Here is a 14,045-nt window from a genome sequence, read left to right on the forward strand (position 1 = left end):
ACTTTCACCATAACTTCATAGAAAATGTTCATTACGAAACGGTTGCATAGGTTGCATAGGGTATCATAGATAGTATACAGCAGCTTGGCATTCTGTACTTCAATAGATTAAAAATAATTATCAACGTTTAACTGTAAATAGTAAAAATAACCACTGACTTTTACTGTGTATAATCCTTTCACGTTTTAATATCAACTGAACTTGAACAACTCATTTTTATAAACTAGCAACACTAATCCTTTCGGATTATCTTGTGGCCTTTTAGTTCTTGATAAATTTCATACCCCATTCCCATGCAAAAACTCCATCAAAAATTACCTGATAAGTTTTCCTTCCGATAATACAAGCGGCTTTAGCTTCCTCGACTTGCGGGCACTCGGGGCAACATTTCCCCGGCGCAGGCGGCAGCGCTCTCGCCCCACACGTCAGCACCGGGCACGTGTGTCTCGTACACACCGCAGTGCCGTTCAGACACGTGCAGTCTGTGCAGGGATCCACCCGGAACGGGATCTGGTGGCGATGGTACTCCTTCCCAATGATACACGGCTTGGGCTTGAATGGTGTCGAACCTGAAGCTAGAGAAAGAGCAAAGTGAGTGTTTGGTTCTCAAAATTAAAATGAAGATGTTGGTGCCACGTAACTGTGACTGAGATGGAGCCTATTTTTGCTGTTAGAAATCACATCAAGAGTGGAATTTTTTTGGGCTGTTACAAGACCCAGAAAAGTCACAGCTCCCTTCAGACAAGACTACTTTCTACCTTTTTGAACGGGTGATTGCCAAAAAATTGTTTTGATAAAGTCAAGACTTTTCAATAGTTTTCAAATACCATCATTCTAAGGGTCTTCATTTTAACATAAGGATATGAGATCACCAACTTACTCGGTAGGATCTTATCGGACGTGGGATGAGTACAGCGGGGACAGCACTCTCCGGGCGGCGTGTGTTGCTGCGCGCGCGAGCACGGCAGCACAGGGCAGGCGCGCTTTGCGCAGGAGAGCGCGCCGTGCACGCAGCGACACGACAAGCACGGCTCCTCCGGGATGCGCACGTCGCGACCCTCCCAAACACGCTGTCCGTTTATCACGCATTCTGGATACAAAAAGAAATCAATACATAAACAATTAACTTTTCCAAGGCTATACCAAACCATAAATCAAGATTCGACTCTTTCAACATTTTATACACGAACTCATTACCATCAATTTATAGCAGCGCTAAAAGTCTTTTCGATCCCCCGGCAAATAAATGAATACAAAAGAGAATCCTTTTAGGGGAACAAACTCTGTAGATTAGCAGTAAAAGCTTAAAACAAAAATCTCTGCCATTGTTCGCTAAATGGGAATGAGGCCTCTGGCGGCGCAGTGACTACGACAAAGCGCAAACTCCATAAATTAGTGCGGGTAGACGATGAATCAATCAGGGGCTAATGAATGACGTAGCGCGGACGGCCGCACACGGCGCAGGCGCGCCCACCGCTGCGACCGCTCAGCTGCGCACGACCCGCGCCCCGGAGGTGCACACATCCTTCCACGGACCTGACGAGGCCACGATTTAATTATACATTCCTAACCAGAACATAATCTAAAACATTGCACCTCCGCAAGCTGTTTGCTTTTTACTCCAATCTTTACCGTAATGAATAATGATACCATATTTATATCTAGTTCATTTGTAAGCAGATTCCAATTACAAAGGAATAAAGGAACGGAATACATAAACCATTAAGAATTGAAATCTAATGGTAAGAGAATGTAGAGTCGCTCTCCAGCGTTGTTTTCTATTCACATAAAATCAAGTTACGCGTTGACTAACTGTGCGGTACTCAGGCCGTCACTTGAAATGATAAAGCACCGAGTTTAGAGCTTCAGTACAATATTAATATTTATTTGTCTGCCTGTTAGAATGCGTTTCATTCAACAGTCACGGACATTCGATTCAAGGCGCGGTGCTTGGGCCGCCGCGCGCCGCCTCGCCGCATATAATTGTGACAATGAAAACGGTCAAGTGTCTGTCGTAAAACTAGAGACGACTACACAAAGTAGGCTGTCCTTTTGTGGACAAACAATTAAGTATTCATCGCCAGTTTATATGAGCGATGTGCTTTGTCATACAATGTGCCCCCCAACACACGCGCTGTTGGATAATAACTTGCTTGTGTAATGTTCTGTATTCGTTAGATTTTATTGTAGCATTATAAATATGAATCGGTCTTTAGAAGTAGTTAAAAGTTTTATTTTTTTGTTAACTTTAGGTTAATTTAATCATGAGATTTTATTTGGCTCAGTATATACCTACAGAATTAATTACACCAGGAAATCGATAAATCCTTTTAAGATTCAGACGAAGTAAATACAAGACAACTCTCAAAATGATGTACTCCAAGACAAAACAAACACAGCCGTCTTTGCTCATTAAAAAGCCACCCACTTGAGATAATACTAATTCATTATCATAACCACAAGCAATTCTGAAAATATTAATAAGTTTGGAAAGCAAGGATGTGCCTGCCCACAGTTTACGGTCCCGATGCACGAACAGGCACGCCCAAACACTTAACCACGATATATTCCTCTGTATTTCGGATAACACGTTGCATGGTCATAAAGAATGTTATTTAACATTCGCGTCACGCCCCGGTTGTACTTCACAGGCTAATTATTTCAATTTCTCAGGTCGCTGTCACAGGCATACCTAATAATCCGCGGTTTAAGAAACAACGCTTGAATTTAGATGAGCTTCAATATTTCTTGAACTTTTATCTTTTCTTATTTAGTTGTGACTTTTTTTTTGTTTATAAGAGCAGTGTATTAAAAACTATTTATTTTGTGTAAAAATAAACAATTGTGTTGAAACACCTTTAATTTGTTTTCGGTCAAGCTCTCAAACGTAACGATAACTTGTAGATACACTAATCGTCACTTTTCACTTAAGCCCCATAAAAAACATTTCCCATGTTGATAAGAAAAGAATCGTGAAGAATTAACAAGTAAGAGAAAAAAATCTAATGCAGTGTTGGGATCGTAAAACAAACAAACGGAGGGCACACGTCGAGGTTCCCGCAGCCGCGCCGACGTCGGCCGCTTTGACCACCGCACAAAAACCCACCCGCCCCAACCTTTTAAGTAGGTTGTTAACTTTTTGATTTATGGACAATAATAGAGACGTAACGCCGTGGGAGACTCGCAGACCACCACAAATATAATTTTAACGAACCCCCATCGACTATAATAAGACCTTATTTCGTTGTCAATTTCTTTGTCTGTAGTTATAGAGTGGGTATCCGATAGAGGAAACGGCTTCGCGAAATGCGCGTCTCGGGTGGTCCGCGAACAAAACACAATTTCAAAATAATCCCGAACTCCATTAAGAAAGTACTTTTCAAAAATTGGTTTCTGTTTTCATTACCACTAAAAATCATCAACAATCAAAGCTTTGTGATACAACTTCGCGCTTGATCTGGGATTTTATTACATGTACGCTTTTAAATGCTTTCGTTATTTATTCAGCATCCACGTACAGTGTAATTACTCTTTGGCGCCACCTCTATGTACATACCGCATCGCATGCCTTATTGAATAGCAAATAATTGTTTAACGAGTTTTTTTTTCTTGTAATGTAACCTTCAGTATGTGATATATTAAATTACATTGAGTAGATGACTAAATTATTCTGTTGTTGTAATAGTCATCTCAGACTCGGTATGGAGCTAGAAACGGGATTGGAATTATGGCAGAGTTGTCCATTGTCTATCACGTTGCTAAGTCACGTTACACGTTATGTGGTCCGATGTCGGGTAAGTTCGTGAGGTGTGTGGGCGAATTGTCGCTACAAAGTATCTCAGTACACATGTGTGAAGAATCACGAAGAGAACAGGTGGATGGTAGAACACCTTATTAATTCCTCTATTTCCGAAGCGCGGTGCAACGTCCGATGATTCCTTGATCTCCCCGCTTAGCGACTGGCGGGTAATTAATAAAATATAAACACAGGCAATAAAACGATAGTTTGGAATGTGTCGGCAATATTCAAAAGCGATATCGAGTCGTCATCTTGTAAATTACTATTATTTGTTATGGAATTTAATAAACTTGTTAAGGTTTGGAAGCAAAGGTAAATTGCTTGCCGTTATGGTTTTATTAAGTTCGCGTGGCGGCGTGTGTTTGTTTTTGTGTGGGATCATGGTGGTTGTTTTTGCGGCGCGCGCATCTGGGTGGGCCTGTGCGCATGCGCGCCGCGAGACACGGCTGCGCCAGCGCCCCCGCGCGGCCGCACCGCTCTCCAATTATGTGAGTTGAATAACGCAGATACTCGACAATTGTGGTGGGAAAAGTTGCCGTAAAATACTTTGGAAGTTGTTAAGTCATTATCGCTGTCTAACGATTTATAAATTGTTTTTGTGGATTTAAAAATCAAGAGAACAAAAACCACCGTTTCTAACAACGTAGATAACTAAACGGACTTTTAATCGTCGAAAACTTAGCTTAAACAAAACTTTTAACTTCTTTTTTTAGAATTACTATGGGCCTCTTCTGTTCTAGTTCAAAATACAAATCGAATTTCTAAACAACTACCTTAAAGAAAATCCAACTCACCATCACAAACTGGGCAATTATAATGCGTATGCCGTTGATGTTTGGGCCTATCGCAGGGCACGTAGCACTCGGGCTTGGTGATAGTGATGACACCGGCCTCGCACCTCAGCACCCGGTTGTCCTCGTTCCAGTCGGTGTGTGACGCGTGCTCCGTGCCGTTGTACCAGCAACCCTTGCACTTCGCGCAGCAACCCTCGCGAGGCATCACCACCGCGCAGTCGTCCATCTGCCCGCACTCCTCCACACCACTCCGGCACTCCACGAAGCCGTTCTAGAAATAAGTTTGATAACTTGTTAATTTTATTTTTTTTACTGAAGGCAGCAAGGCATTATCTGCCAGTCAATCTTAGGGTCAAATGGAGAAGCAGCTGGAATGGGTGCAATTAAAAGTACTACCTAAATTTAATTGTACCAATTTTTGTTACTGTAAGGTTTAAAATGTGAAGTAGGTTTATAGGCAGCTTAAATTTAATGACTGTTGCTAATGATGATATATACGAAGTTCAAGGTGACCACATGGTAAGTAAATGCTTCGTCTCTATCAACACGAGAAACGTTTTTGGTTAGTTTTTAATACAGACTAAGCAACTGTATAAAATATTTAGTACACACTCAGCGAATCTGCAAGTCATTGATTACAGTTCGTCGTATGTTTTATTGAAAGCTCTGTTTTTATTTATCTACTCTTATCTTTCAAATTAAGAAATATTTTATACTAACATCACTCGTCTAAGTGTCTAATAGAGATATTTATTCAAATTGATGCGTAAATAAAATTGGCATTTATTTCTATAAAATCAATAAGTAATCTGCGTTTAACTGTAAGTATTCGCGTTTAAATCACGATCAAAGAGGAATAATGTAATAATAAAGTATTAGCTAATTGTAGCTCAGTATTCACATTTGTGTCGGCATCCATCACCGATGTACAATTGTAAAACCTTTACTCAAGAATTTACTGTAGGGCCGGTAAATAAATTACATAAGTCTTTACTGTCGCCAGTTACATTGACAATAGAAAATAAATTCTACGAAGTCTATGTCCATACAATAATGACCGGCAGAACACAGTAGCAAAGCTATAAAATGATAAATTTTATCACATTATTTTACCAATTATACGCTAGCTTAATTAAAATTGGCTGGCTAATGACCGGATGGTGGTATCTGGTGACGAACTAATTTTAATGTAGACATTTTTTTTGGTACAAATACGAATAACCAGCTGATTAAGCGCTGAACATACGTTGGATGAATAAATAATTTATTAGGAAATATGAATAAAAAAATCGTCGTTGACTGACGTGATCATCGTTTGGCTGTGGATGGAAAGATCGCCTTATAGCGTTCATTTTTATCAAAGTTGGTATAGTGGTTTAGCAGCTAAAGGGTAAAATAGCGAAGCAAAATTACTATGGAATATGAATGATTCGATAAGGAAAAAGTTGCATACTTTTCAGGTCCTTCCAGTTTTAATATGCACCGAATGTATTTCGGAGTTTATTGGCACTTTGTTTTGTTTATTTTTATTATTATCTTTTATGCGGTTGCTATGCTGATACGGGAATGGAAATACGCAATAAGTGTGCCAGTTACTCGTAAAGTAGTTACTAACAGAGAGATTGGTTTTACTTTATGTAGTTTTTTAATGTTCTGGGACGGGCTACGGACGGTATACGACCCTAGTATTTTAGCTATAAATGGGAGCCAATTTTCTAGATGAGAAACGTGAGTAATATAATTACTTATTGCACATGACTGTCGCGTATGTTCAGTAGTTCAATGTACGGACCTGTGTAGTCGGGTTCGTAGGATCGAATTCAGGATATTAAAAGAGAGTTTTTTTCATATGTCTCTGTATGTATGTACCTATGTGTTTTCTTTATCTTTTTATTAAAGAGATAAAAGCCTGGTGATAAAAACATTTTTAAGTAACTCTAAAAAGGAGGAGGTTCTCTCTTCGTGTCTATTATGTTTTTTTTGTATGTTTGTTTCCTCAGAACTTCGGACTGGATGAACCGATTTTATTGGCACTTTCTTTAACATGAAACAATTGTTATTTGTTCACATAAAAAGTGATCAACTTTGGCTTAGTAGATTTTATTTGAAGTTTGTATGTTTTTGTTGTTATATTTCTGGACACGTTTCACTTCATAAATATCTAAACAAAACTAATTGTAATGTCAACGCAATGTCGTGAAGCAACAAACAAAACTCAACTCATTTTACTTTCACAAAAGATGACAATACGTTTATGCAATTTTTGTAAGCAAGCTACATAATGGAGGCACGTTTGCGGTCATATTGTCTAACACTGGCAAAGGAATGCAATGATTCATCCAACATTGCACGAGAACAATAAAAAGAGTCACAGAGAATATAAAGACTGATTAGAAATACAAAACGGAACTGATATTAACAAATGTATAATTATTACATTTCAAAACAACAATTAGCGTTATCTAATACGTAACGGTAATATTATGATTAAGTACTAATAGTTCATGAAGCATGTTCGTCCATAATAAGATCAAAAAGCATTCTCGTAATTATTGTATGCGTTATTTTATGAGTCTTTGTTCTAAAACGCATTTGCATGGGCACGTGGCTGAGTCGGAGTCAATGTTAATTGCTTTTCTACATAATAACCTCTCGGTGTACGTAGGTATCGCCGGTGTATGGATGTATGTGCTTGTAGGGATCGTAACCGTTTGATATTCGTTTTAATTTGTGTCAAATGGAGCAGAACGTTACTGCTAAGGTTTGTTTGTTGATACCGTCCTTTGAATTTTAGTTAGAAGTCGTTTCTGAAAGTATGGAAAGTAATTTTTAAAAAATAAGTTATTCTGGAAGTATGGAAAGTAATTTTTAAAAAATAAGTTATTCTGCAAATAAAATAAGGTTTGAAATGTCATTTTTGAAGCTAGTTGGAATCTACATTTCTTAACTGGCTACCCTTTGAAAAAACATCGAATTAGCCCCTTTTTCTTTGTTACAAGTACAACAGTGCAGAGTTAAATAATGGCAACTGCGAATAACGATAAAAATAAGCCTCAAAACGTTGAAACGTTATGTCTCCTTTTTACCACGTCCCAAAGTGTCAAGGAAGAAACAAAAACGCTATTTGCTTCTATGTTAACGAAAATAACGCAAAAATATGCGTGCGAGGCTATGATTATGTCACTATCCCCCTACGATCGTCGCAAAGGTTGACAACTAGCAATCATCGCTGTATTTACATACTAGCAAAAGAACAAGAGAATTCCATTTAAATTTCATGAAAAAGTGCAAAATGTTAGCTTAACAGTCACTTTAAAACTCAAAAAGTTCGAGATTAATATGCATAACAGAAACTCTACAAACATATTTTAGTGAATTTAAATAATTTTCAAAAATATAAAGCATTTAAAATCATAAATCTATAATTTGTCTATACTGTTCTAGGAACTGCTAAACCGTATTGAACCATCCAAGAAGTCAAGCAACTTGTTAGCATGTAAGCTCGCAGACATGATCAATATTGGAGGCTAATATTTGCTCAAATCTGTAAACTTATCAAACGTTTTATCACCAAACATTATGGCGTCCTAATTTGTATGGTTCAAAGGACACTGTGGAGTGGAACGGGCGTATGTCATTGGGAACATAGCAACTACATGTATAAGCTATCCTCGACGCGTTGAAGAACTTCAAACTTTATTTTGAAGCTCATAAGATTTTAAATCATTTGTCTACCACACAGGAGCTAAGTTCGTGACTGTATGCCGTGTAACCAACTCCTGTCGCTATTGTGACTGGCAAACAGTCCCATGGATTAAACAATTAGAGTTTTTGTTACAACATTTTATCAAGTAAATTAATGATTTCTTTAATGGATCCTACCTCGTATCTGCCTTATCTTAATCCATCATTAAAATGAATGAACATGTTTATGAATGAGACGGAATTTAGCTATATCAGTAAGCAGAAGAACATAATAATTCTCACCTATTTATAACCTCACTATCTTGTAAATTATTATCTGAACTCAGGTAGAAAACGACAGAAAACTGCGACATAAACATCAGAAACTAATGTCTATACTATACCGCTCATACTAAAAGAAATAAATGACTCTGTTATTTTTATAGTGTAAGCAACGAGATACTTGCAATAAATGTCAGACACACAGCGTGTGCTATGTAGAGTCGTAATGTAAAGAGGATTTAACAGTTTTAATAAAAATATATTTGTACGTAAAATAGTCAACAATAAAAACATGATAAATTGTTGGACGAGCTGCAGCGAACGTGTATACAAATTAATGTTATTGCATACACCGGCTTTAATAGTCGAAGCCACTTAGACAAATGGACGGAACAAAAGAGGTTGCCCTCTTAATTTTTTAGTTCAAATAAAACGGTCTAGTACCGAGGTCGCTTCAGATACATTGTTTATTGCTTTTCAATACTTCGACCGAATTTCATGTGCGGCTCTCTTTGAAATCACCCTCAAATAGCGTAATATTTACGTTACACGTTGTATAATAACTGTTAGTCTGTCGACTGGCCATTACTTGTTATAAATAATGTGTAGGCACCGAACAAAATAGAACAGATTATGAACACAGATTTGGTTAGACAAATTGGGGTACGTAACTAAGGTGAAAATTATATACGGCTTTCTGGAATCGTTAGCACATATTTTATATATATTTTACCGAAGATTTTCTCGGAATCATATAACTCCTTTCTATTAGAAATGAGTTAATAATATAGGCTATGTTTGTATGAAATAAAGTACTTTACACTTTGAAGTCTCCGAAATAAATTATTCCTAAATCCTTAGTTAATTATACTTTTTGTTGAATGAATTAGAAAGGTTTCTCATCGTATCGTTTGAAGTGTGCACCGTGGTCAGTGTTCTTAGTGGCCAGGTGTTTATAATTAGGCTGGCAACCTGGGCAATCGCCATTACTCGTTAGTCGCTTCATTTGCAAGTTTCCGTGTGGTCTCAATTGCAAATATACTGGACGCGTGCATCATGAATAGATTACGGAGGAAGGAGGGAACGTGGGGTCTATTATGTTAAGAGACAGGCTGTTGGCGACCGCGGCATGCATTACACTCCTGACTCCACATGTGTCATGCAAATCGTATAAAATCTTGAAGAATTGTTCAAGGATATACAGAACCATATTATTTTTAAAAGCTATTAGCAGGAACTAATTCGAAACATGGGATATTTAAGTCTCCTTTCGATCGAAAAACAAATGATACTCAAGTAATTCGTGTGCAGTCTAAAGAAAGAATTTAAAGTGCTAGAAGATTGAAGTAGTTTGAAATACAAACACCACGAGTCTTATATTATTCTTAGCAATGTGTTTTTATTACCGTCTGGAAATAAGAAATAATTAATGTTGAATGTAACACCTGATTATCTTTCCGCACTAGACTTGTCGAAAGACTAGACTAAAAAATGGGTTACTGAGTTAACCGTAGGCGGGTTCAGACAACGATTCGTTTGTTTATTAAATTATTCGTTCGAAATTAACTAACTTCTACGTCACTGATTAATTGAATTACCAAAAATACTGAAAGATCCAAATAGTTTTTTATTTCTATGAAAATAAATACAGAACCAAAATTAGGTCTTGTTGAAACATCTGAAGAATGCGGATTACTTAACATTTACGTTTGTTGAGTCAGGAAGACTTTTTTATTACTTCATTTACGTCATTCGTAAGGGACCTGCCTCAATACATACCTCTGAAGTTCTTAGATATTGTATCAAAACGCTATCACAACAATTTACATTGAAATTCAAAGAAGAGTAGAAGGTCGGCCTTAATTCATGTACCCGTATTCTATTATCAGCGCACTTAGACATATTTTTGCCATGTAAATTGATCGCAAATAAGATATTTATGTCACAGATAGTATAATCAAATCAGTTAAAGTGAACACGCCGAAAACATCACTAAACACTTTATATGAAAGAAAATCTTGCAATCAAATCAATTATTTGTAACGATGATAAGGAATATATAAGTAAAATCTGATCTACGCTTAACCTATGAGCAGTTGAAGAGAACTGTGAGAAGAGCGAGATAGCGCTTCAAGTGGACGTAGCACCGTTTCACTCACACGACGCGATAAGTCGGGCTGAAGCGCTGGTAGAGTGGTAGCAGAGATAGGATCTACGACAGTGCTACGAAGTTCTACGGAATGATATCTGATTCTAAGAAAAATAAAATCATGTCACTTACGTATGTATACTTGATATTATCGTGTAAATTTTCATTTAAATTGTACTGAACACTTTTACTTGAGTTTGTAAAACAAGTTGTGGAATGCGTGTGGGTTGATAGAATGTTTCTCTGCAATAAAGGTTACCTATTTACCTGGTTTTAAGCTTGCGTTTTATTCGTGAAGTTACTTTCCTTCCCTAACTTAATTTGCAATTCTTCAAATAAGTTATTTTAATTTGATCAATTTTACTGAAACCGATTTATATTTTGCTAACAATGTAGTTAAATTTGGACTATCAATAAGGAAACAAAAGGTTTTATCTAAAAATCAAATGTATGTTATGTACTTTTAAGAATATCGCGAATCAGCAACCAAATAGGTGCTTAACATAAATTTAAACGAGAACCAGCGTGTGTTACGTCCCCGAGCAGTCTGTGTAGATCGCGACTCCATTATGTAAATTAAGAGATAAACATTTTAAATGAATGTTAACGTCCACATTTTATACAGCACATCCAGTATTTCTTGTGATATAACTACTAAGAAACTGCGGATTGAAATTATCAAGCATTTCAATGAAATTACACTTCGGCTTAATCACGTACGCACTAGGTGGCAGGTGTACACGAGTACTCGCCAATAGGAATACATTAAAGATATGCCAGCGATTATGGGCGCGAAATGTTCTTTGGAAGGCCTTTTTTATGTTTAAAATACGCCATCTTTATTGCAAACTATTCTACAGAACGAATGAAGTTATTATCGAGATAAAATATATTTTTAATTAACCACCTCTTTCTTTTATTACATTTGACTGCACGAAGAATTGAACATAAAAAATAATAAGATTGCACTTCGCCTAGAAAATTTATTTTTCGAACCGAATATGGTTTTATGGTGCAATTTTAAAGTACATGTATTAAAGATCTATTTTTATTTCATAATGGGGAAAAAAATTACAATACACTGTACAAGATTTTTACAATGAATACAACAAAATTAAAAATATAGATTTATCTTATCAAGAAAACAAAAACGATTTTTTTAAAAAGCTAATAATATCAGTCATGCGATGTCGACGCGTGCATGTTACGTGTCTACGTATAGCCAATATGTAACATCATAAAGATATGTTTAATGAGCTAGCAACTGTATATCATTATATAACTCTATTTTGTTTATTGCTAAGCATTATACCTACAGAATTCTAAACAACTAATACAGTCCTTATCTGTTGTGCTTCTTTGAGCTATTTACAATCAAAGCGTTGTAAAATTGCAATGTTTGTATGCGAGTACTGAATGCGAAAATTTTTACGTTTAAAATTTTTATGTATATTCTATTGTTTGCTGAGAATTTTGATCTTTTGGCGGCGGAATAATTTTGCGGCTTTCTTAATAAGCACGTCTAATGTAATGGCAATTTAAAATGTCTAATCCAGGGTTCTTTATGAAATATAGTTTTAGGTACACCAACCTGGGTGGGTTTTAGTGAGTTAAAAATACAACTCCCTTTCTTTCTATCCAAAGTTGGAGGAGTCGGTTAAGAAAAGGTCAGTTTTATTTTTTCTACAAAAATGATTAACTCGGTGTAAATAATTTTATTCTATTTTCCAGGAATTTCTCAGAAACTATTTAATCATTTATAATAAATTAATAGTATACCTTCATGCGTCAGTGATATTAGTATATTATTTTCCTATTCCAAGATTACAGCTGCTATTTAATATTAATTTATTTATTTGGAAAATTTCCGTACAAACGTACTACGTATTAAATAATTATGATTTGAAGGTGGCACGTGTTTCGTTGCGCAAATTTCCAGGAAGCGTTGAGGATATTTGACGCTTGCATTATCAAATGCGGGAAGTGACGTTTCAACGAAATACTGTGACATTGTACTCGAAATCCGGAGCAGAAACTCATAATAAAAAATAAAAATGATAACACGATATATTCAACTACAGGAGGAGCTCGTGGCTGAGTTACAACTGCACGAATTAATCGATCACGGGTTAAGCTAAGCTTGATAAGTACGGGCGGTCCGTGGATGGGAGACCATCTATGTTATACAGAGTTGCTTCGTGTTTCAGAAGACATGTCAAATTGTGGGTCCCGGCTGTTATTAACAAATCGCTGACAGTCGCTACAGTTAGTCAGAAGCTAGAAAGTTTGTCAACCAATCTTACTAAGGGGTATTGTGTTGCCCACTATAACCGTGTCGTAAAACACTGGTAATAATTTGCATCTGCTTAGCCTGGAAGCCAAACCCCAATAATTTGGTAAAAGGCTAGGATGATGATTTAACCATAGAATAGACAATACATTAGAATTCAAAGATATGGAACACGTGACATTAGAAGTTGATTGCAATGAAAAAGTAAATTTGAATGATTTGAGTTATACCAACATTTCGGTATCTTATTCTACGTAACACAGGATTTCATAATAATAAAGCAGGAAAACGAAACTTATCCAGTTCAAAACCCACTCAGTTGTAAAGCACGTTTGCTGTAAATAATAGTGTTGAATGACAAACGATAATATCAATACCTTTCCTAAAAAGGCAGCAAAAGCTCGCCACTGCAGCATGCCAGACAAGTGACAATCAACGCCAGTACAATCAGAACAAAATCCTTGATATAATTATTTTTATGTAGATTTACCGAGTTTAGAATGGAGTGCTAATTATACACATTTAAAGGCAGGTACTTATAAGCTGTAATTGTATCTAGGCAAGTAAGTGATCCCGGGGCGGCGCGCGCAAGGCCGCGTGTGGGTGCGCGCGCGCCGCTGTCGCGCTGGCGCCTTCACAACACCGATTTTTTGCGCGCGACACGCGCCTCGTCTCCACTTTGATATACGTACTTATTCGATTCCAACATCTTATCTATTCACTCAATAGCTAAGTAAACATTCAGTTCCTACCCATGTTTTGTTAATGTTAAATGTTTTGCTTTTGAACAAATTAAATAGGCTTATTGATTGATGTTTAACCGGTCCTTATACACGTGTATCTACTTACAAAAACGTTCGCAGCATAGGCGTTAGAAAAAGAAATTTACAAAAACCATCCGCAGATGACTCATCCTGCAACTATGCACTAAGAGCTCAGGTCATATTAATCACGGAGGTTCGACTTAGCAACTAACTGTAAATATTGATAATTAAAATAGATGCGGATATGGAACGAAAAGCTCTTCTCGATTCTTGGTATAACGGC

At 36.8% G+C, this 14,045-nt stretch overlaps 1 protein-coding gene across 1 annotated transcript in view; it reads right to left on the bottom strand.

Moving 5' to 3' along the window:
* LOC113504659 (BMP-binding endothelial regulator protein) overlaps window positions 1-14,045 on the bottom strand; it is a 43,024-nt gene that overhangs the window by 3,145 nt on the left and 25,834 nt on the right. The window contains exons 4-6 of the mRNA XM_026887080.1: window positions 4,594-4,864; window positions 881-1,090; window positions 319-575 (exon numbers count right to left, since the gene is read on the bottom strand). Coding sequence (XP_026742881.1) covers window positions 319-575; window positions 881-1,090; window positions 4,594-4,864 — 738 coding nt within the window. The remainder of the gene's footprint in view (window positions 1-318; window positions 576-880; window positions 1,091-4,593; window positions 4,865-14,045) is intronic.

The sequence above is a fragment of the Trichoplusia ni genome, chromosome 22 (assembly GCF_003590095.1).
Source record: "Trichoplusia ni isolate ovarian cell line Hi5 chromosome 22, tn1, whole genome shotgun sequence".
In the NCBI taxonomy this organism is placed as follows: Eukaryota; Metazoa; Arthropoda; class Insecta; order Lepidoptera; family Noctuidae; genus Trichoplusia; species Trichoplusia ni.